The following is a 23,412-nucleotide window of genomic DNA, read 5'->3' on the forward strand; positions in this document are numbered from 1 at the left end:
AAAATACTGCTATAATGACACTTGTGTTTTTTGCAGCAAGACCTTTATCCACCTATCCTAACCAATGAAAGAGACCAGGTATCCTAAGTTCAAGCAAAAGGACTGAGTCGAAACTTAGGAAACTGAATGGAAATGAGTTTTAAAACAGAATCTAAAGGTTTGTGAGTATGAAAGTTCTGTTTCCTTTTTCTGTAAAAGGTTTTTTAAAAAGTATCTATTTACTGAGATTTTGACATTAGACCTCTTACACAAGTATTTGTTAAAAAGTGTCCTTCAAGATAACAAGCTTCATTTGCTTTCAAGCTTTTCATTTGAAAGGAAAGATTAGATTTTTTTATATTCTAGCCTATCCTTGTCTTTTCTGTGAGGGAGGCATTTGAATAACCAGCCTCCAAGCTTGTCTGCCAAAGTGCCCAACTGAATGGGCAGAGGGAAAACTAAAACCAGTCAGCCTCCACCCAGTGATCTACCCCCGAGCTGATTTTGGCTGAAATTAAGCACTGAACATGGTTTCCTTTCAGTATTTTGCATGCAATGCCATCAGAACATGCATCTCTGGAAGGAAAATTTGTGATTTCCAAGGCTGAATGACATATTGAAAATAAGCTATTAAGTGCTAAGCTTTACTACTCTTCCCATAGCAGCACCCATCGAAAAGCATTCACTGAGCAAAAGAGTGAGATGGCATATGCTTCCTGGGGACTGCCCACCTCTGGGAAGCACCAAGGCCAGGTGTTGGCATCGGTTCTAACTTGAGTACAGACTTGAAAGCACCAGGAAATGTACTTAGAAGTAAGCAGAACCCCCTTCTTTCCTGCAACATGCTACCAAAGACAATGAATTCCAAAGAGTTCAGTTCAGCTTTTGTGAATAATTAAAAAGCTGAGAAGCTCCAAAGGGGAGCTTAGCAAAGAGCAGAATAGAAGAAAAAAGATGTCTGCTGCCAATACAGAGTATTAAACAAATTAATCTGCAGCCATAACCTCAAGCCAACCAACGGAAAGGGCAACTGAAGGGCAATAACAGAAAACAAACATCAGTCCCAGAAAGGCTGAGAGCAAGGTGAAAGTCATTCTGCTGCCTGCATCCATCTCTTATGCTGGCATTTCCTCCTGGCCAGCAGCCTTGGCAGAGCTTTGTGATGAGCCCCAGGCTGGTGGAGGCTCTGCTTCCCTGCCCCACACAGGGATGTGTCTGGAGGAGTCCTGGGGCATGTTTAGTAAAATCACTGATGTTTTATTCAAGAGCTTTTAGAGAGGAGAAGAGAACACAGTGGTTACTGATTTTGCTGCTGCTAAAACAGCAATTTTATGCTCCAACCAAAATCCCTCAGTGAAGCAGTGAATTGGCTCTGCATTGCTGTGGGCCAGACAAAGCCCAGAGATTTGTGTCTGTGAAATGTTTCCACCACAGCATCACCCAGAGGCTCTGCTGTGCATCAATCCTCGTGTCTGATTCAATAAGTGCTCCTGCAAGCCAAGCTCATTGATAGTACAGAGATGATCACAGTTGGTACAGAGGCACCAGCTGATTTTGGTTTCAGAACTCCTGCAGCAAAGCAGGGCCTTTCTCCATGTCTCCACTGAGATGAGGGAGAAAGCTGTCTTGTTTCATTGAGAAAATTGGAGGTCATCATATAGAACTGTTAAAAATAAGAAAGACAAGATTATGGAAGGATTTCCACCAGTGAGCAACATTTGCTTCCCCCTTGGTATCTAAAGACAGGTTGATTTCTTGAAATCAGAAACAGTGTTACACACCCATACAGTAATGAATAACTACAGTGTGGCTGCATGCTTATGCCTTGCACAACAGGGAACGTAGTTTTGTCTCTAGTTATATCTCTAGAATTTAGAAATCAAACCTAATCTAATTTGCTACAGCTGGACACCACCTGCAGAGTACTGTTTAAGTACTCTGAACATTACATACTTATCTTTTAAATATTGATAATGCCATTTTTCATTTATGTGACATGAAGTCCCACAGGGAATAATTATGCTAATAAACCTTAATGATTCTTGCAAATAAATGATCAAACAAAATTGCTACTGTTGATTTATATTAATGGATGCCTTCAGGAGAAGATTTGTCAGGATGTGCTGCTTCTTGAATCCCAATTCATCTTATTTAGCAGAAGAATGTACATAGTTTGTAAAACAGATTAAGTGTTTAAAATATAATGTGTTCATGCAGTTTCTGCAGTTCATAATACTCAAGAACTATTATCTTGCCTTATGGCAAATCTTCATTAAAGGTTTCTTTGCATACAACCTTTGTCAGTCCTTTTTTCCCCTCCTTTTGCTCCCCATGGCTAACCGAGTCCTCCTTCAGAAGAACTCTAACTTAACCTTTCTGTCACTCAGGCAAGAGTCAGTGGTTACTATGCTGAACTAACAGATAAACAGTGCTGTTGAACAACTGTGCTTTTACTGTAATTAGTCCAGAAACATGATTGGTGCTTTAATAAGGGCACACAACCTGAAACTGGGTGACCTACAGAACTTTACAAGATAGGTTAAGATGAGCAGTTTCTACTTTTCCTCTACTTTCAGATATGCTGGGAATTCTCATTCCCAACCACCCATATTTTTGAAATGTTAACCAAGTTCATTTGGAAAACCTTTTATACAGGCTTCCCCTTCATCTGATAGTATGTATGTTTAAAAACAATACCCATGGACCTTTTGCTTTAGCTTACAAATAACCATTTCCTGACTCCATATTTATTCAGATGTTTACTAGAGATACAACTGCAGTTCAAGAACCTCACTGTAGTATTTTCAGAGGAATCATCTCCACCCACTCTGATCTCCATTACCTGTTTAGTATTTTCTTCCCATCCCACAAGTGTCTGTACTACAAAGCACTCTTTCAAGCACTCCTAATTCCTCAATTTTTCCTCTTGTTGTGAAGCATTTTCCAGGGCTTGCTTCACTTCATTTCCATGTGAATACTATTACTCCTCTTCCTTCTCTGTCAGTGGAATGACATCTCTCATCAGCTTTCTCCAGGATCCAAGAGCTCTGTTCAGACCTGATTTCTGCAGACAGAAGCAGCAAAAAGAATGACTAACACAGTATCTCTGTTAAATGAGATTTTTCATTGCCCCTCCAACAGAGAAACTTTTCTCTTAAACTGCTTCATGTCTTCTTTGCAGGTTGTTTAATGTGTGGTGGTCAGGTGAATCCCACAGTACATGATTTCTAGTTGCTTGTTATTTATTTGAAATCCAGTCACTTCTTATTCTCACACCATCTGGCCAGACATGTCTGGTTTTATATACTGTAGATACTCTAATTTAAGTTACTTGATCCTTAACACTTAGTTCATGCATTTCAGTTAAAATGTATTTACAATTAGATGATGAAACATTCACTTACACCTTTTTCATGTATGTAAACTGAGATTCCAAATAGATGTCACTATCAGTTTGCCAGGAACAAACACATTCCTTAGTGCTTATACACTGGATTAATTCTGGTTTAATACTCATTCATTCTAACACGTGTCTTCTAAATAATTAGTATAAATAATTTATGTTTATTGACTTTTAAGTTACCACTGCAGCAGGACTCTTCACTGGAAGCTGCATAAAACAAAATTGCTTTAATCTAGACTGCAAGATTCACTTTCTAAATATTTTCCTCTTTTAAAAACTGACTTGAAAGGAACAATTCATTCTTATCTGCTTGTTATGCAAAGCATGATAGTTTCCTCAAGCACTATACATTTTTATTTAATTTCTTGTAAGGGGGGGCTTTCTTCTCCTGAATTTCAATATTTTGCTATGCAGTACTTGAAAACCTTACTGTCTTTGCCTTCCAGGCAGCAAATATCCACCTTGCCTGGCTCAGCAAAGCATCCTGTTACTGTGCACACAGCCCAGGATGGGAAAGGCGTCCAGACCTAAGGTGTAGAAGGGAGTCCCCCTGTGCAAATCCTTCTCTGGGCACCTGGAGCTTGAGGACAGAGGCCTGAGTCCCTGTAGCAGTTTGTCCTCAACTGAAAGCAAGAAAATACCCAACTAATAATAATTGAAATGTGCCTTCAAAGTGGGATGTGAAAGTAAGTGAGATATATCCAAAACTATTGGCTATTTAGTATTATCTATTACTTAAAATGTACGGTCCACCTTCCATGCCCTCAACTGCATCAGATTGAGAATTTGTTCCTTGTTCTTCCAGAAGCCAGGAAAAAGAGAGATTATTTTCACCCCAAAATGTATGGAAACCCTCCCTAAACAGTAATTTTCTGGCTAGTCCCTGTCAGTGATAAATATTAAGGCTCTATTAAGCTGTATTTTATTTTATCTAAGATTTGAACAATTTAAATTGATCTGAGTAAAACCTGAAAAAACTAGACATTAGTGACATTTATTTTCTAAATAATATTGCTAAACATGTATAATTCAGCAATAAAATAGGCAGAGCTTACAAGCAAATGATAGAATAATAATGCTAAACATAAGCTTAGTCATGTCATACTGTAAGGCAAGGCTCTGTAATGAACTCAAAATGAAGTATGGCAGAAACATAAATAGCCAAGAATAACAACACCAGTACACAACAAATACCAAACCACACATTTTTGTGGCATCTCTACCTACAAAGAGAAGATGCTTACTGTGAATTCTTTTTATGCTCTGCAGATTTCATTTACACAAAGTTTTGAACTCGTTCTAGTTGTAATCTTCTAAGTGTAAGGAGATGTGGTAATTAAGATGCTTAAATGTAAAGCCATGAAATAACATGACACTCATGACATACACCCAAGCTATTCTGTAGGTCTCTTTTAGGTACCTTTAATTGTTGATACCCTGGAAACAGCAACATTTTTTAAATAGGTCAAGTAAGTTTTAACCTTAATAAACTGGAGAATTAGCATATTTATAGCATTCCATAACGTTGTTCAGGTGGAGGAGCTGTCTCTCATACCCCTCTTCAGGACTGACAGAGGAAAAGCAGGGTCTCCCCAGGCCACATTTTGGGGCATGTAGCCCAGGGAGCCAAAGTCACAGTGTACAAACACTGGTTGACCAAGGAACAGAAAGGGAAAATGAGCTTTGGCACCTGCTTGCATCAGACTGTGTCCAGCCCTGGGGAGAGCTTTTCTACTAGCACAAACCAGAACCTGACACAGCAGAGCCACATTTCTGGACAGCACCCTCTACACCCTCATTCTGACTCCAGCTGTGTGCTGTGACCTGGTCTCAGGCTTCACAGTCACCTACTTTTCTCACAGTAACATCACAGACACGTGTCCTTCTTGGATTACAGCTGTCTGAATGCAGGTCTGCCTGAAAATGACCAAAGTAACTGTTTTTCTACTTAGTATATCTTTAAAATTCACCAGTAGAAGACACTAAAATTCACACTGTAGGCCTTGGCTAAATTTAAGAGTTTGCTGTACCCTGCTCTTCCTCTCACAGAAGTGCCTTGTTTCCCTGGACAAGTTTCTGTATGACTCACCATTTCCATAACCTCAGCCTCACATTCATGAATGCAACAAGGCTGTTGAATATTTATCAGATTTTGGACTTTTTTTTTTCTCTGAAAGATTTGCATTTAAATAAACTACAACAAAAGAGAGAGCTGAAAAGAGTCTTCCAGAACTCCCCCACATTACCTCTTTCAACTTTGGTACCATCATTGCAGTCATTGTCTACCAAATCTTCCCAGGCAGACAGAGAATATATTACTGTTGCAAAAAGGAAGATGCAGTTTAGGAACAATAACTGCAAGTGATTACATGAGTTTACAACATGCATATTGTTATGACACTTGTAGGTTTTTATTGCTATTAATAAAAAGTCTACATATTTGCTTAATCCTTCATTGAAACTAATGGTGAATGTGCAGTTTATGACTTTATTTGATTTGATTTCTCTGGAAGATGCTCTGCAGGAAAATCTGAACTTATCTTCCTTTAATTCATTTAAAATTAACTTCCTCAGCATAATCTTTTTCTATCCTCTCCCTAGGTGATAGCCACTCTTCTCACAAGAGAGTTTTCTGGCAGCATTCCCTCCCCGGTTTTGGTGCAAATGCCACCAATGAGGACCTGCCACTCTGTCTGGTGCCAAGAGAACAGAGATGTTTCTGTTGGACTGGCTCCAACAAGAGTGAAAATCAGAGCTTCTGCATGTTCCTTCAAGCAACAAAAAAGAAGCACCCTGATCTCGCCTGCCTACTCTTTACACAGGATTTTCCTTTCGCACAGGCATCCCTGCAACCCCAAACATCCACAGAGCAGTGAAGAAGCTCAGGACCAGACACAGGGAGACTTGGAAAAGGCTGCTTAGGACACAGAGCTGTGTGGAAAAGCTTGGAATCCATTTTCCCTTCACCCTCACCCAGTAATGCAGAGAAGGGGAAGATGAAAGTGAAGGAGAAAAAAATTATTAAAAAAGTAATTGCACAAAAGCAGTTTTGAGAGTTTGAAGCTGCCTCTGAGGGTCTGTAAAACAGAGGCAACCTCTGCTAAATATCTGCTAACCTCAGAGCAACAACTGAGCTCATCTTCCCAACCCTACCACTACTCAAACTCCACAGAGAAATAAACAGGAGCAACCTCTTACTCCCCTCCCCATGTCCCACCTGAGGGACCCTGCACCAGGTAAAGGCAGCACCAGAAGACAGACCAGAGGCATTTGGGTGTGTGATGCCAGGTACTAAATCACACTTGTAAACATGGTTTCAAAGGAAGGTTTTGCTTTTGCAAGGGATTTTTTGGCCTTCTGCTACCATGATGTGTTTAGAGGGTCAAGGACAGAGCAGCAATGACAGAGCAACAAAAATTACTCCCAGTGCCACAGCTGGGGCATAGGATGTCTGTAAGAACCAGAAATCCTGTCCCTCTACTGGTAATTTTACCAGTCCTAATGTACCTGCAGCTGCTAAGCTGCACTGCAAGAATATTGAAATTGTAAAGCTCCTTCATGCTGGCAATTGCAGTAGGTATAGAAAGGTATTACAAAGCACAAAGAAAGGCAGGATCTGTTCAGTTCCCAAGGGAGCACCATGAGAAAGTTCAGCAGCTTCCAGACCATCACACTGCATTGGTTCTGGAGGCAAATGGGGGGTTTCCACCTTATATATTTCCGAGAACTAATCCATGCCTTTGTAAACTCAGAGTAATTTCTCTCCAAAGGAAGAGCATCTTCTCATTTGAAATCTGCTTTAATGATCACGCCTACCCCGTTCCACTGAGACCCTGCAGAGGAAGAGCCTCTAATCTATTTAGCTTCACGAAGGGTTTCTCTCTGACACGTGCTCTCCTAATAGACCATTTATCAGGATGAAGGGTGATCCCCAGAGAGTGCAGACAGCAGGACTAGCCTAGCCTGAGTGACAGTCTGTCCAGCAGAGATTGACTTTAATGAAGCACAGAATAAACAGGAAGATTAAGAGAGTGCAAAAATCAGTGACAAGTTTTGAGTCCACCTGGGCAGCTTACTGTGCAGCACAGATCTGTCACTGAGTTATAAATGTTATGTATCTGTTTGGTTGCTAAGGATCAAACACAGCAATCCCACACACATTACAAGAGAAAGCTTTCCCCTTGGTTCTCACCCTTGAGAAAGGGTACCTGCTTTAAACCCAGAAACACAAGCTGAGGGTGGGCTGGACTCTGGCAGTTGTCTGGTCTGACCCTTTGCTCAGAGCTGGGCCAGTTTCCAGTAAGTTGCTCAGGGATTTTCCAAGTAATTCATTTGCAGTTGACAATCTTTCATAAATATTCATGATGGAGTTTGTTTCTCTGTGACAGAAATGCAATGACAGTATGGCTGCATTGTATGGGATCCATCTTAGCGAAACTCAGACCACAGCATCTCCCAAAATCTTGTTAATGACAATAGATAGAAGGCAGGTGTGCCTGCCAGTTAGAAACACCTACCTCAGGGTGAGATCATGTCAGCAGCTCTCTGCACTGCCTCTTAATAGAAAAAGATCAACTCAGACACAGACATCTTTGGACAATGACTTGCATCCACAAACATCAGGCACGGAGCCCTGAGGTGCAGCCAAAGCTCATTTTTCATTGTGACAACTGTGACTCTTAGGCCAGACATCCCTCCAGCATCTTCAAACTTATTTCTTTTGTTGGACTTGGATAAAAATTCATAAATGGAGGCTGAAGCTACAAATGGAGAGAAGATTTCCACCTAGTGATAAGCCTCAAATACGGACAGGATTTTTACTACTACACCACCTCACAGCTGGAAAAACCCTATTAGATTGTATATATCTACTACCAGCAAGTAAGAATCATGTTACATCATCCAGATGATCTGCTGGAAAGACACCACTTGGGTAAAGCAAAGAAACCAATCATCTTTCAGCAAAAGCTAGTCTTAAAGAGAACACACATTACTGGCAAGGTCCTTTACCCCCAAAAACCTGGAGTTTGAGCTTTGCTTTCTAGAGCAGAATTAATTCACTATTAACTACTTTCAAACAGTTTTGCTCATGCAAGCCAAACTCTTTACTGAAACAAAGCAGAAATTTCCAAACACAAAAATAACTTCAATACATACTGTTGCTGCCAAATATCAGGACCACCTGTAGTTTTTGACAAAAAGCGGCACTGTAAAATCAGCTTTATAGATCACACTGTCTAGTTTACTTCCCTGTAAAAATCCTGGCTGCTCCACTGTATAGACTTCTGTATGTGCTTGTTTTTTTAAAAGCACAATACATAAGGTGTGAGCAAAAGAAATGAAGCTGGATGTGAAACAAGGAGTACAAGAAGTAATTCAGGATCCCCATCTGCCCATGCTGCAATTGTACATGGCCAACAGATGATGGCACTAAAATTCAGTCTGTTAGCAAATGCTGCTTGGGAACTGACAAAGTGCTTTGGCAAGTACATCAAAATAAATGTACTATAGCTAACCTAAACTGCATCAAATAGACACAACTAAGGGGGGATGGAATGCACCTTATACAGTACCTCATCACTTTTTCCTGCTCCCTCTTTGCCTACATCTCAGACTTGGTCTTTCAAAGTATGCATAGTCATAGTCATGACTATAGTCAAAGTATGCATAGTCATGATCTGACTTCTCAGGGACACTATGGACAGATATTCATATGAATGGCATCATTATACCTTCAGCCTTGGCTAATCTTGTGTTCTACACAGAAGTAAGAATGCTCTTAAAAGCACAGGCTAACTACAGGATCAAATGCACAAGCAAGAATGTGAAGCTCAAGAATGTACTTTCAAATGCATAAACAATTTGGATGTTAGAAGTCACAAATGTACTACACAAACATCCCCATCATGGATATTTCCCTGAGTTTATTCAATATTTCTCAGTCACTCTGGTTTAAACACCATCAGTTTTGGCCAGCACTTGAAAAACCATCTGGTGTATAAATATTCATAAATTAATTTATGAGAAATACAGTCTACTTTCACTGCTTCTCAGGTAAACATCAGGTGTAGCTTTAAAGAAGCAGCAGCAGTACAGTTTTAAAGCAGCAAGAAGTGTATATGTGCTTTAAGATTTCACAACTTGATTAGCAATAGTATTTCTAATGCTGATTATACCTTAAAGCAGGAAGGAGGCAGGTGTTAAATAACTAAACAAAGTACAACAAACAAACACTTTGGTGTTTAACAATTTACTGGATTTAGTCATTCCAGAGGTTTAATGTTGTTTTAGAAGTGTTTTCTGTTTGCCATATGTTTGCAGAGCCATTATTAAAACTGTAATTTTATTATTGGAATGAGCCTCAAAAATATTGTACCCCAGCATTACCTCCTGGAACCAAAGGTCACATCAGCATTTTGCTCATGGTTTTAAGCTCTGATATGCCTCAAGTAAGACAAAGAGGTCCATTAATTCTGGAAGGTCAAAACTCCCTCAATTTGTTAGAAGTATAATTAGTAGGTTGAACTCTACAGTGCATAATAATGCTAGCAGCACAAAGTTTTAAAGGGTAAAACTCACTGAAATTTCACAAGGGGTATTTAAAATTTAAAAAATACACAAAGCTTAATTATGGAATATAAAGAGTAAAACATTTTTGACACCTGACACATTCAGATGTTCCTATTGCCAAAATGACTGCATTAAAATTTGAAAGCTTTCAACTGCATTTTCTGTGTTTAGAGATCACTGTGAAAGCTATTTCTATAACCTGTCCATTTATTCCTGCTAGCTCATTCATTTACTGATAGGACTGTCATTTGTTGACAGACAGTAATGAAGGTATTAGTAGCTGGTTTATCCTGCTTTGTACATTTTATATACCTTTCCTCATTAAAGAATATTTTGACACATTAGAACAAGATAACATTATTCTTTATGCTTGATGCACAGGTAGCATTTTTTTACTAGTATGTGCCTATGTTAAAAAAGAGAAAAGATTTTTATTATTAGAAATTGTGCACTCTCTGCTTTTAAGTTATGTCAGGAAAAGGCTTTAGATGAGATGTCAAAATCTGGTTATTCAAATATGCAAATATGACTTTTACACCATCAAAAATAATAACAAGATTCAAAACCTACCTTTGTTACTCAAGCAATGTATGTTGCAGGGTTTTTTTTTTTTTTTTTGGTAACTCTGAAGTTGTCTGTACTGTTTTAAGGTAAATCTTCTGTTCTATATGACTGATGCTTCTCCCTATATTTTGAGTATTATGCCTTGGTCACTTGCTCAGGAACAGCCTTGTAAATGAAAATACTGGAAGAGAAATTATGAAATACTTTGTTTCTACAAGAGATACTATATATTCTCTGCTTAATCTGATGTTCATCGTGGGCTAATTTTAGAAAGTTGCTTATTCTCCATATTTCAGACTGGGATCCATTAAAATCCTTCCTTTCTCCAAATCTCCCAATGTCAACTTCTTACAGGATTTTTTGTTAAAAAGTATACCATATTTATATGGTATACTTTTTTCTTACCTAGTTAACAAAAAGTATACCATGTATACTGGGTTGGGCTTCTGCATGCAGCTGGGAAGTAAAAAATAACAATAATGGGGGTTGGGATTGAAAGGCCAAAGTTGCACAGTTAAAACAGCAGCGTTAATTACCAGTTCCCTAAGTAGCTAAAATAAAAAGCCAGGGCAGACTAGAAGTGATTTTGTTCAGTATTTTACATCTTTTCCTTGCACTACTGTTTTTTTTTCCTCACAAGACCATAGATCAGTTACTAAACTGTAGAAGTCCGTCCCCGTCTTTGCCAACCTCTAAGTGTTTAAGTACCATTTCATTACAAAATGTGAGCCTTGACTGATGAGAAAGCAGCCTCTCTCATATACAGGCTGTAAAATCAAATATTACCATGGAATCACAGAATGGTTTGGCTAGGAAGGAACTTTATGGGTCATCCAGCTCCAGCCCCCTGCACAGGCAGGAACACCTTCCATTAGCCCAGGCTGCCCAAAGCCCCATCCAGCCCGGCCTGAGGCAGTGACAATGCTGCTCGGCTTCACAGCTCAGTCCGGGACTGTTCAGCCACCCCCACCCCTCCTCAGCCTTGCCACCAGGCACCTGAGCTATTTGGAGCTCACTCGCAGTGCAAACACAAGGCTGGCATCCTGAGCTGCCTGCACTGTAGATGAAGCAAGGCAGGCAAGACTGGTTCAATAGGAATCTCGATCAGACATCCGGTGAAAACACCCATTTGCCCATCTATTTACACCTAATTTGCAGAAGAAAGGCCCTGGAATTAGTAATCCTTAAAGCAATACAATACCAGCCCAGTATCTGGCTAAACCCTCCAGGAAAATACAATTATCAAAGCCGAAATTCCAACTGATATAAATCAAAAGAGAGGAACTGGAGGGTCGGGGAGGAGCCCGTGACTGGTAGAAAAGCACCAGAAGCATAAACAGAATTAATTTCTCCACTCCTAGAACACAGCTAAGTGATGAAGGGATAGGGAAGATGAAAATCTCAGGAGGAGCTTCAAGAAGCTGCACTTTCCTGGCCACATAAGAAAAAAATGTCTTTTGTTTTAAAGAAATGTACAAGGATTATAGTGCTGTATTTATCTTTGTCCATCTTCTTAATCACATCCAAAATTTCATGGTCTGTTCTTCTGGGACAAACATATGTGTGTTCATGTATCTGTGTATTTTAGTAACATATATAGAACTAATCCAGTGGTCTGATGAGAAATGCACATTACATTTAAATGAGCAAAGGGAATAACAAAGGAAACAGATAAATCCCATTACAGGTGTCTGTGAGGAAGAGAATACTGATGTGGAGCTCCAGTTTGAGAATTTTAACAGCTGTCAACATTAAAATATCCCAGTGGGAATTAGACGAGTAAAGCCTTTAACAAATCTTGCAGGTTACTGATGTTTGGCCTGTGCATCCACAGAGGGCTGAAATTAATGGAGCAAGGTTTAAACTCAGTGGTTTAAGATAATTTTGTATTCTGGTAAAACTCATCTTCATCATCCAGAATGAATGCCTGTCTTTAACCAAGAGAAATCTAGTAAATGTAGCATTTTCAACCTTCTGAATACTCAGACCAATATAGGCAACCAGAGGACTAAAAGTACTGTGTCACTCTTAAATGTAGCAAGATTTAAATTGTAAGTTACTGGAAGCTTGCTATTCACCTGCTTTAGTTACCCCACCAGAAATGTGAGCTAGGCTCAACAATAGGTCATACAATAATTTCTGTTAATAACAAACAAAAGAAAAAAAAAGAGACCTTCCTTAAGAAGAGATATTTATAAAGAACTATGCAAAGAACTATGTGGCTTTCTGCAACATGAAGCACTATAATCAATATTCAAACAGAAAATAAATACTACAGGATCCAAACTACAGCAGGATTTGGCATTCAAGATTCAGAAATGTTTGAATTTTAATGCTTGGTGCTTTACTGAACTCACTTCAGTATTTTAAACTATACACTATTCTCAAAACGTGTGTAAATAATGGACAGTTGAGACTGAGAGTTTCCATCTGCTCTGGTAACAAAGAATTTTCTTTCTAGTCACTTGGTAAAAAAGGATTTTGATATTGTGTTCTTCTGTTCATTGATCTATCCAGGTAAATTTCAATTAGTAAAATAAATAATCACAGGTTCCAAGAAGACAATCCTTATTAACATTTTTGCAACCCATTAGAATATTCACTGTAGAACAAAATGAGCCCCTCCTACGCTCACTTGTCTTAAAAAAAAAAAAAGTTAGAGAAATAAAAATAATAATAATAAATATTTGAAACAGTTGATGTTAATGTGTTTGTGAGAGAAGGAAAGAGTAGCTTTAGCTTTCTGTGCCAAAGGTAACGAACTACTCCACTGGTGAAGTCAAGCCTGTCAATTGTTATTTTGGAGGAAATAACCACAACTATTGCAAATGAAGGGCCATTTTCAATCACTTGTAATAAAAGGGATGTCTAAACACACATCCAGAAACAGGTTAAGAACCATCATACAAATGAAAGGTAATTTGCACACACACATAAAACCTCACATTTGAGTCCAGAAATATCAGTGTTGTAAACTGGTATAGAAAATTCAGCATATTTAAAACATAACAGACCTTTTGTAAAGTAACATGTTTTCCCAGTTGTCAGCCATCTAAGTGAGCAAGGAAAACTGGGTCCAAGAGAGACTCTTTTCCTAGAGTCCACCTTCTACAATGAAATCTAAACAATGGTTAAACCCAGTTTTTTAGCTAACTACAATACAGCACAATAATATTATCCTAACCCTGCAGATCTCCAGGGATTATTAAACCAACCCTTTGCTAGTAAATGTAACCATTATTTTTTTGCAGACTGAGGAAAGCAGAAAAGAAAACATCAGACTGAAGATCTAAGGTGAATAGAGCACTAGTCTAATTTCTTAAATGAGCTAAACCTATCCAGTGGCTGGAGCACAGGGAGCATGTGCTGCTCATCCTAGAGCTGTCTGAAGGTTAAGTGAAACCAGGCTACATCTTGCAGCACTAACTCATCAGCTGCCATGGAGAAATCTGCTTAAGTACAGAGTGCTGGGAATGATTCGCAGTGTGTACTCTTCAGAATGTTGCTAGAGAAATGAGGCAGTTACAAGTGTATTTGAAAGGACCTGACTGTAATTAAAGGCTTTTAAAATTTAATTTGGATACCAAATTACCTCTTATTTCTCTTTCCTTAACAAACAACAAAAATCTTATGACCTAAAATAAGCTTATTTAAAACTTAGAACAGCAGCTATTACTTAGTGGCTGTATTGGACTATCACCCTGAAAATACCACCCAATGAGGTCTTGCTGTACTTGCCCTACAAATACATGAACCAATCCCTATCCTAAAGAGTTTGTAGTTTGCATGTTATAAAGTCTAATTATAGCGTGAGCATAAACCACAAAACCTCCTACAAGTGGCAAAAATTCGAAAAATCAAGATAATTACAACCCTTGCTCATCCTGATTTTTGAGGCTATTTTTAGAGCAGCATAGGCTGATGTGCTCTGAGCTTTTTCATATTTGCATTAAGTCCTCTGTGATTCCTCCTCTGAAATGTGTGCATATGCTGAGTCCATGTGAGATGCTACCACTGGTGCTTGTCATAAGAATTAAATCCCTCTCAAGCTTGTTTACAGCTCAGCACTTGTCATACTGCTCCCCTGAGCTTCATGCCTGGTTGGGTTTTTTCTTTCTCTTTGGCTTTGTGAAAGATTTAATTTCTTTTTTGTTTATGTGTGTACTTACACTTGCAGGTGCAGAAAAGAAAAAAATCACTGTACCCAGATGTTCTGAAGCTGCAGTAGCATACATACAGCTCAAATTAAGGAGAAAAACTGTAGCAGATAAAACCAACTTTCTCATACATTCTATAGCATATACAATAAACTTATCATGTTTCATTGACAAGAAGACTCTCAATTCCATTTTAGGAAGACCAGAATATTTTACAGTTGTTTTCTCTGCCCTTTTACAAAGAGCTTTTTAACACCTGAACATGGTCCAATCACTCCTATTTTCAGTTTCACTAATATCCTCTTGTAATGGGTACAGACTCCATCACCACTACAGCTACTGCAATCCAAGCTGTCTTAGCCATTTCTGAGTTTGTTGAAGCTCACAGTTTCACCCAAATTTTCACTCATAATTTGAAAATTATATTGTTTTGTTAAAAAAACCACCACAAACACAAAACAAAACAAACAAAAAATCCCTAAACAACCCTCTTGCTTTTGTAGTAATAGGGGAAGTCGTTGTCTGGATTGCCTGTAGGGAATTCAGTTCTGATCTCTGATATCAGGTCTAGTTAAGCATGTCTCCATTTCACAACTGTCACTGGTAAACCCTGCAATTCCTTTACCCACCACATGCTGCAACAGTCCATGAAAGGTGAAAACACCACTGAGCTGTGGTTCCACAGGCACCTCCTGCAGCCATCCCTGTACACACAGAGCCCAGCAGCTGCAGGCAGAGCCCTCCCCAGGCAGCAAAAGGGCCACTCGTGCCTTTGCTCCACATCGGCACCTGCATGGAGAGCCCTTCCACATGCATGTTCCCAGGCAGGCCAGTTTAGTCACACAACTATGTGTAGAACAAAAGAATTTTCTGATCACCTTTTACCTTTTGACTTTTCTAGTCATGCACAATTTGCAACACAGAACTTGCTGACAATGGGAATAACAGAAACACAAGCATCTGATGCAGAACCCACTGGAATTTTAAAGGGCACTCTTGTGAAACCTAAACAGATGAATCTGCTTTTTTTGTTTTTAGCTGTTTTCAGCTTCAGTAACCTCCTCTAGAGCTCCACTGGACACTATGTGCAAGAGCCTGATCAATGGTTCTGTGACATGACCTCTACAATCACAGCATTTTGCCTGCTGGCACAGTGGGAAAGTCAATTTTTTTACTTTTATACCCAAGTATTTGTTGGGTTTTCTCTGGATTTCCAGCAAGCATTAACGTTTCCTCCTCTGCATGTTCAGCAGGGTAAATGAAACATAAGAGACCTAGTGGATAATACAGGTGAGGTGCAGAAATTGCTTTACACCTCCCCATAGCAGGTACATTGCAACAATACATATTACACTTCATGGACAGGAACTATGATGGACCAAGTGAACTTCATCATCAGTTATTGATCTTTTACTAATTGGTGTATATTCAACTCCAGAATATCAGTTTACAGTCAGGTCAAATCTTTGTGCTGTGAAGTGACTGCTAACATTTTTTTTGTCTGATGCTGCACAGAATCTCACATTTCTTAACAGAGATGTCTACCCTCATTAACTAAACTCTTATTAAATAAAAGACTCAAAGTAGAACCATTTTGCTTGTACATGTTCTATATTCCACTCACAGTAAAGTTCCCATTTTCTGCTGCTTCTTATTGATCTTTTATTGCAATGAAGCATCTTGGTAATCCAGTAACACTCTTAGTTTGCTGCTCTGAATTTTCTCTGGAGAGTCTGTTCAGAATTCCTATCACCTTTAGCATCACCTATAAAGAAGAGAATACAGCTATTATGGCAGGGGTCAGTTCAGAGTGGATATATTTTACCCACTCTAGTTATGGATAAGCAAAAGACTGACCTTCTAAACATTTTTTTCATAGCTCCCTCTCCTTGCTCCCTGTAAGTTTTGCAGGATAACATACATATAAAAGAGATGTGACCAAGAAAGTCGCCTAACAGTGAAAGTAGATTGTAAGCTCTGAAGCTTTAATGTACTGTTAGTTCTTTTAATGGAAAGAACTAACACATTTGTAAGCACGTGTAAACATATTAAATAAAGAATACATTAATATAAATCACAAATTATGTGAGAGGACAACAGATATTTTTACTACTGTCAAAATATGAATAGCAATTAAAAGGCAACAACACATTAAAAGCTTCCAAGATAGCTGAGTAGCTCCCCAAGTCAGGAAGCATGCTTGGATCAGTAAAATGCTCTAATTCAAGTATAATGGCAATTTTAGAACAAACTGTTTAGACAACTTTTATGCTCAAAACAGCCTAAGGAGTGCTGTTGAACTCTCATTTTTAACATGATAAAAACAAGATCCTCTTTGTGTTTTATTACTCCGTTCAGGTACATCAGGGAAAATAAAAATCAAGTTATGTTGTCATTATAGCTGCACATAACTCTGTGTGTGTGCACACAAAGGAATGAAGGACCAGTCCAATGTAGCTAAGGCTTCACCTGACTTCCTACACTGCCACCATTTATCTATCAAGTTCTGTGTTTCTGAAGTTTTCCTTTAAGGCTGAATTATTCCTAATTACTCACAGTACTGGGATTCATTTTGACTGCCTCTAGACTGTCCCACTTAAATGATATCTAGCAAATACAGTAGATTTCATTAAATATGCTGGGAAATGATACTATGTGCCTTCAACTAGCTAGCCCCAAGAACTAGTGAAGTCTTTCCCAGATTAGGGGGAGAGCCAAATCTCGTCTGAAAACCTGAGAAAAATTCAATCCTCATTCCAGGCAGTAAACACATAGATAATTTAAACACATACAATTTAAAAACTATTAAGCATTCATGTTCCAATTCTACAGCATTAAAAGAGAAAAACAAGGGCTTCAATTTGTTGCTAGAATCTCATGACAGATCCATATGAAAAACTCACAAGAGGCTGTAAGGAACAGACCTGCAGGTGACTTTCCTTTAATCAAAAGCACTAATTCTTAACTACACTATTTAGGAGCAAAACATATGAAGGTTACATTTTCAAGGCTACCACACTGTTAGAATGACACAACTTCCTTCTTAAAGAACCCACTTTATTCACAAAAATTTTTGGAGAAAACAGCTCTTTCAACTTAAATGCCTAACACTGGGACTTTAGTGAACTAAAGGGTTAAATGCAGTCTATTTACATTAGATTCACAGCATAAGCAACCTAGCAATGCTGCTTAAAAATGGAGAATTGCTTGCTGAAAAGCTGCTGGTTTTGATCATGGACATGATCTTATTTTGGCCTAATTACAGCCCACACATGTAATTGGAGGAGTCAATTTCCTTAACATGAAGATAAATTTGCCCAAACATAAATGCAGATACAGATATAACATCACAGTTATCTTCCTGGTTGTAAGAAAAAACTCAGCCTCTCTGATATAATGGTTTCAACAGGAAAGAGCCCCTCAACAAATCTAGCACATTTTAATGTAAACAAATTTATTAGCTTTATAGCACCTTAAAGGTACAACTGCATTCACCTCCCTCAAAGTATTTCACAGATTCACATTTTCCACTTTTTTGTTCTCTTTAATCTGGTGCAAAAAGGAAATACCTACTTTACAAGGTTAATTTCGGTCAATGAAATGACTGAGTACAAAATTTTAATTAGCTGTCTTACAGCTATAACAGTGATCCAAAACTCAAAGGAACTATGCATAGTGTCTGTAAACCAATGAATATGGTCAACAGTCTCCAGTCAACATACTTTCCCTTTTAGCACACAATTAATTGGGAAGATTAGAGTCAAAATCTTGCATAAGAATAATGTTCAAAGGAGATAACATGCCATGTTATGTCCTTCATTGAAGGACTGAGAACTGTCCTTTTGAATGACATTAAAACTGGAAGAAATATTTTCTTCAAAGCAAAAAACATTCAATGTAATCAAAAAAGATACTTACCTTTTTCTTTTATTAAGGGCATATGAAGCATACATCAAAATATACAGGATACAACTAGACAAAGTTCACAAGCTGCAAAAACCAACACTAATGAAAAAAAAAGAAGAGAACAATTAGGTATACATTTGCCCACCACAAAAAAGTCTAAGTGGACTGTAACAAAATTCTGCTCTGACAGCTTATGGTCACAGTCTTTAGTGGAATATTTGTGTATCTGACAGTATTAAAAAAATGACTTTTCTGCATGCCAACATATAATAACAGTGCTTAATGTCTGCAGAAAAGTTTTAAGATCTTTTATTTAGGGTGTTGCAGAATACAAGCATTACTCAGGATTCTTTACCCTGACATTTAGTTTCTGATTCCTTCAAGAAGTAGCACGACAGAAATGAGATTTAACACTTATTGCCCAAAGTTCTTCTCTCTCTCTGCCCAAGGAAAAGAAAAGGAGACAGTTTTGTTATAACACTGGTTGCACTTGAGGAACATCCAAGTGACTGAATGTTCACTGATCATCATGATGACTGCAGTTTTCTATGAAACGTCAATAATGTAGACAGCAGGCACGTGGGACATGACTTCCTTAAAAACAAGCACTATAGAAACAAGCTGCAGTGATTATTGAAGCAAATATGATAAAGCCCTTGAGAGGAGGGGAAAGGGTGATTCTACTATGGACACCAAGAATTAAGTGACTGGTTTTGGGTAAGGCAATGAAAAGTGGAGGTGAAATGTCTTCTCCAGGACAAAAAGAGAGGTGACACACTGGAAGAACTGCTGATGGCTGGATGGAAAGAACAACTTTTAAATGACTCACAAACAACAAATTGAATCATGTGCAGTTATGTTAAATTAACTGAAAATGCATCAATGAAACTTGATCCTCCACAGCAGCTTCTGCCAAAAGTACCAATTCAACTTCTCTTCTTTGGGAAACCTCCCAAATAACATTATATAAATTTATCTTTGTACTTTTGCAGTTCCCTACAGAGTTTATGAGCAAATCCCTTACTCCGTATAGGAAAAATAGTAATGAGCTTTAGTTTTCCTCCTTCACAAAAATACCATGCCAGTGTTTTCATGATATTCCTTCCCTGCATATGAAAAGCCATCTCCTGCTCTTGATAGAACAATCAAGTTCTTTAATCTCTTCTTGCAGAAGGACAAGAAGATATTTGAGTGCTTTTTACCTAACATTACTTTTTGCATAAGCATTGTCAACATGGTTTGAAACAAATGACATTTTACATGATAATCAGCTGAGATGACATGGACATAATTCTGCCAAACACGCAGGTTTTTGAGTTCTATATACCACCTTTTATCAACACTATGTGGCCAAATCCTTCCAATTTCTTATTAAAATGGTAATGCTTTAAAAGTTTAAATGCATAATAAATGACACATATGTGGAAATTTCAAGTATGGCAACTGGTTCCAGTTGAACTTTATATCTTTTCTAACACCACATATCAGAGCATTATTCAAAATATAGAATTTGCATGGAAGATCACCAACCAGATTAAAAATACTACAGATTTCCCTGGGTTCCAACACAGATGCATTCAAAACTCCCTTGGTAACATACACATACTGTTTTGTAATTGATTATCTGCTTTTAACTGCCTAAAATAAAACATCACATTGAATAACCCTGCATGTGTAATAGCATGAAGACATCAGACTGGCTAACCAAAGCAATATTTAATGGTTTCACTAAAATTTTTAAAGAACAAAGGAATAATCCAACTTATTCTTCTCAGCTTTTTCATGTATTGTGGGTATTTGAAGTTCTTCAAGAGGCAGATCTCAAAGAGCTGTTGGTATATTAACTGCTCCCCTTTTTTAAGTCTTCTACACGTGCATGGATGACAACGAAGATGCAGTCCAAAATTTAAATTATACAACTCTTTAGAGCTTGAAGGAACTTTTGAGGCTGTTGAGATCTGTTTTATTTAGAGGTTCCAATAGTGAGCTGGATGGTCTCTAGATTTTAATACTCTAGACTCACTTAGCAGCTGAGCTTGGACAACTTAAGAGGACAGAGGAAACTTCAGTTGCAGGCTGATGGGCCAGAAAAAATCTGTATAGTCTGGAAAGGTTAGCACATCATATCACAATACACAGGTACAAAAAATGTTTATGCATAGGCACTTGCTCATTTAATTCTAAAATAAAATAACAAACCAACCAAAACCCAACAAAAATCCCCAGTGAAACATAGGTCTAAAATTCACAATAATGAAGTTACTTATTTTTTGGGAACTGTCACTAAATCTTTTTAAAAAATAGGAGAAGGCTATGCCCAAAGCTTTCAAGTTGAGTATAAAATTATACACAAAGACAATTTTTTTGTTGCAAATATTTACTCAAAAAGTAATAATTTACAGCAGTACTTTAACAGCTGTTCAAAACATTTAACATTCATTAAAAACAAAACTGTAAGTCAAAAGCACATTCTGAATGTTTCAAATGGAGCAATGAAATAAAAGGAGCAAGCTACTGTTATCATACGCATTCCTAAATCTAGCTAACTAGAAGACAAAAAAAACCCCAAAACCAAAAAACCAAACTAAAACCAGCAGCCATCTTTCTGTACATAACTTGGACTACAAAAAGTCCTGAAATTGAACAGTACAATACCACTTTATATGCCCTTGTGTCCTATTTTTAGGTTAGCCAGTAGCAGCTGCAAAATGGCAAAATGCATGCCAGGTGGTGTTTCCAGTTTGGAGTTTTCCTTATTTTTGTTTAAAACCATTTTTACATCAAACCATACTTTGGTGTGACTTACAGACCATTCCTATGGGTCTACGCCTAAGAGTAATTAAACCAATGGTAAAAGCCTAACAGCTACAGTACTTTCAGCATTATGTCCTACTTCATACAGCTATGTCTGGTAGTTCTGCACAGCCTGCACAGTGAAAACTCCACAAATATATATTTTTTATTGTAATAATTTCACTTTCACTGAAAGTTTATTAAGGTAAGTTTACAGCCTGGCAGGATTACACCTGTACAGAGGTGCACAAACTCATATACTTCTGTTTACGTGCTTTTACAGACAGGAATGTGACACCAAGTTCCAAGGTTTGTATTTACCTAAACTATCAGCAGACCAATAACCTTCATTGTAAGTGTGCTCCGTATCAGCATCAGAAATGAATTCCTACTCAATCCCCAGTTCAATGATATTCACACTAAAGAATTTAGAAAAATACTTTCTGGGCGAACAAATCACCTTATCCTGGGCTAGTTAACTATAAAAAAATTAGAATTTATACCTCTTTTCAAGTATCAATCTAATAATATATCACATCCAAGAGACAGGAAGATATATTTTAACATGTTACCTTTTTGAAGCTTAATGAATTCAGTCATACATACACATACATGCTACCTCCATATGCAAACTTCCCTTTGGTGTCTCTCTCTTCTCCTCCCTTTTAAAATTTTTAGTCTTTAGCATCCATGAGCACACTCATCAGGAATGGTCCATGGTGTTCTTACCAGTTTAAAACAAACAATAAAATTAACACAGTTTCAGCTTGCTTCATTCTCATCTGTCTTGTTTGCAGTTGTTTCCATTCTGCTGGGATTGCTTTCTCTAGAAGTCTCATCTGTTTGTTCAGCGAGCTGTCCCGCCTTCTTTGACGAAGGTGCGACATTACCTTTTTGGAGAATTTCAGTAGCTTCATGCTCTAGTACTTCTGACGGAGTTAAAGGCTCCAAATGAATACTGCCTTGTTCACTTATGTCTGAACTAACAGATTCAGGCTCATCCCTCTTTCTCAGGAACTGCTCAAAACTGACATCTTCACCCAGCGTCAGCTTTAAGTCCCTCACGTTCTTGGCTGAAAGCGCAGTTTGATCCCAGCTCCGCACCTTAGTCTGCTCATTCAGGACAACGTCAGCTGAACTTTGGCACGTTTTTGTCTCACTTTCATCATGAATACATTTTTGTTTCTCATCTACTAACTGTCTGCTATTAGCTGAATCACAGTATGCTCTTTTCTCATGCAAGGAATTCTTTGAGCAGTTGCCAGGGAGTTCCAAACTACGGACATTTTCTGTATTTGACAGTGATGAGTCTTCCCTCTTTTCAACGGATGCAACTTTTTTAGTTTGATTTCTACTGCATTCTTTTGTTTCATCTGAAGAGTCATGCTCTTGTTTGCTGAAAAAAACCAAAACAAGTTATTTTTAGATATGATTTTTATAATTTTAAGTTATAAATGAAATAATGCAATGCCTGGCTATACTCTGCAAAGTGACACTTGGAAAGGTATTAAAGATTTCCTCTTTGGGATTTGTCATGAGGATTCATAGCAAGAAAGGCAGAATTTCACTAACAGCTGCATTTTTCTCATCTATTTACAAACTCAGCTTTGTATTTAGCAATTAATACTCTAGTTCTCGCATTTCAGCTGCAGAAAGGAAAGCTGCCTTTGTGTGACACACGGAATTTCCCAAAATAACACCTGTAGTAGATCCTTTACCTGCAGAGCGTCTTTGATACAGGTGCAGATAAAACTGCTTCATACCTTTATACCACCAACTCTGCAATACTCATGAGAATAAAACTAACAGCTGGAAATCTAAAATAATAAATCCAAAATTTATTTGACCAATCACAATCTGGATTCGCTGAAAAAGTAAATCTGTGAAGCAGCATTTTCAGTCACCTTTCAGAGTAAAACTGAGTGTTTATAAAGAGGAAACACAGACAAGTTCATTTTTTTTCTGTAAAGATTAAATCTGACCAAAGTTTATTACAATTTTTAATCAATCCAAAGTTTTTCAGAATGATAAGCAGATTGA

The 23,412-nt window shown here is 38.0% G+C and overlaps 1 protein-coding gene and 1 long non-coding RNA gene across 6 annotated transcripts in view; both read right to left on the reverse strand.

The window, feature by feature from the left end:
• Positions 1-1,351: 1,351 nt before the first annotated feature.
• LOC127059992 (uncharacterized) lies at positions 1,352-16,574 on the reverse strand. Its single transcript, XR_007778440.1, has 3 exons — positions 16,298-16,574; positions 2,822-3,043; positions 1,352-1,642 (listed from the first exon to the last, which is right to left on the reverse strand). It is a non-coding gene; the product is annotated as an uncharacterized LOC127059992 (long non-coding RNA).
• A 3,525-nt stretch (positions 16,575-20,099) lies between these two features.
• The window catches only part of ZNF280D (zinc finger protein 280D), a 39,824-nt gene continuing 36,511 nt past the window's right edge, over positions 20,100-23,412 (reverse strand). The window contains exon 17 of one of the 5 annotated variants that reach the window (XM_050978356.1): positions 20,100-22,768. In XM_050978356.1, the coding sequence (XP_050834313.1) occupies positions 22,135-22,768 (634 nt within the window). In that variant the 3' untranslated portion in view covers positions 20,100-22,134. The remainder of the gene's footprint in view (positions 22,769-23,412) is intronic. The other 4 variants (XM_050978357.1, XM_030228291.2, XR_007778400.1 and 1 more) reach the window with 4 other exon arrangements.

This window comes from Serinus canaria, chromosome 10 (genome assembly GCF_022539315.1).
Source record: "Serinus canaria isolate serCan28SL12 chromosome 10, serCan2020, whole genome shotgun sequence".
In the NCBI taxonomy this organism is placed as follows: domain Eukaryota; kingdom Metazoa; phylum Chordata; class Aves; order Passeriformes; family Fringillidae; genus Serinus; species Serinus canaria.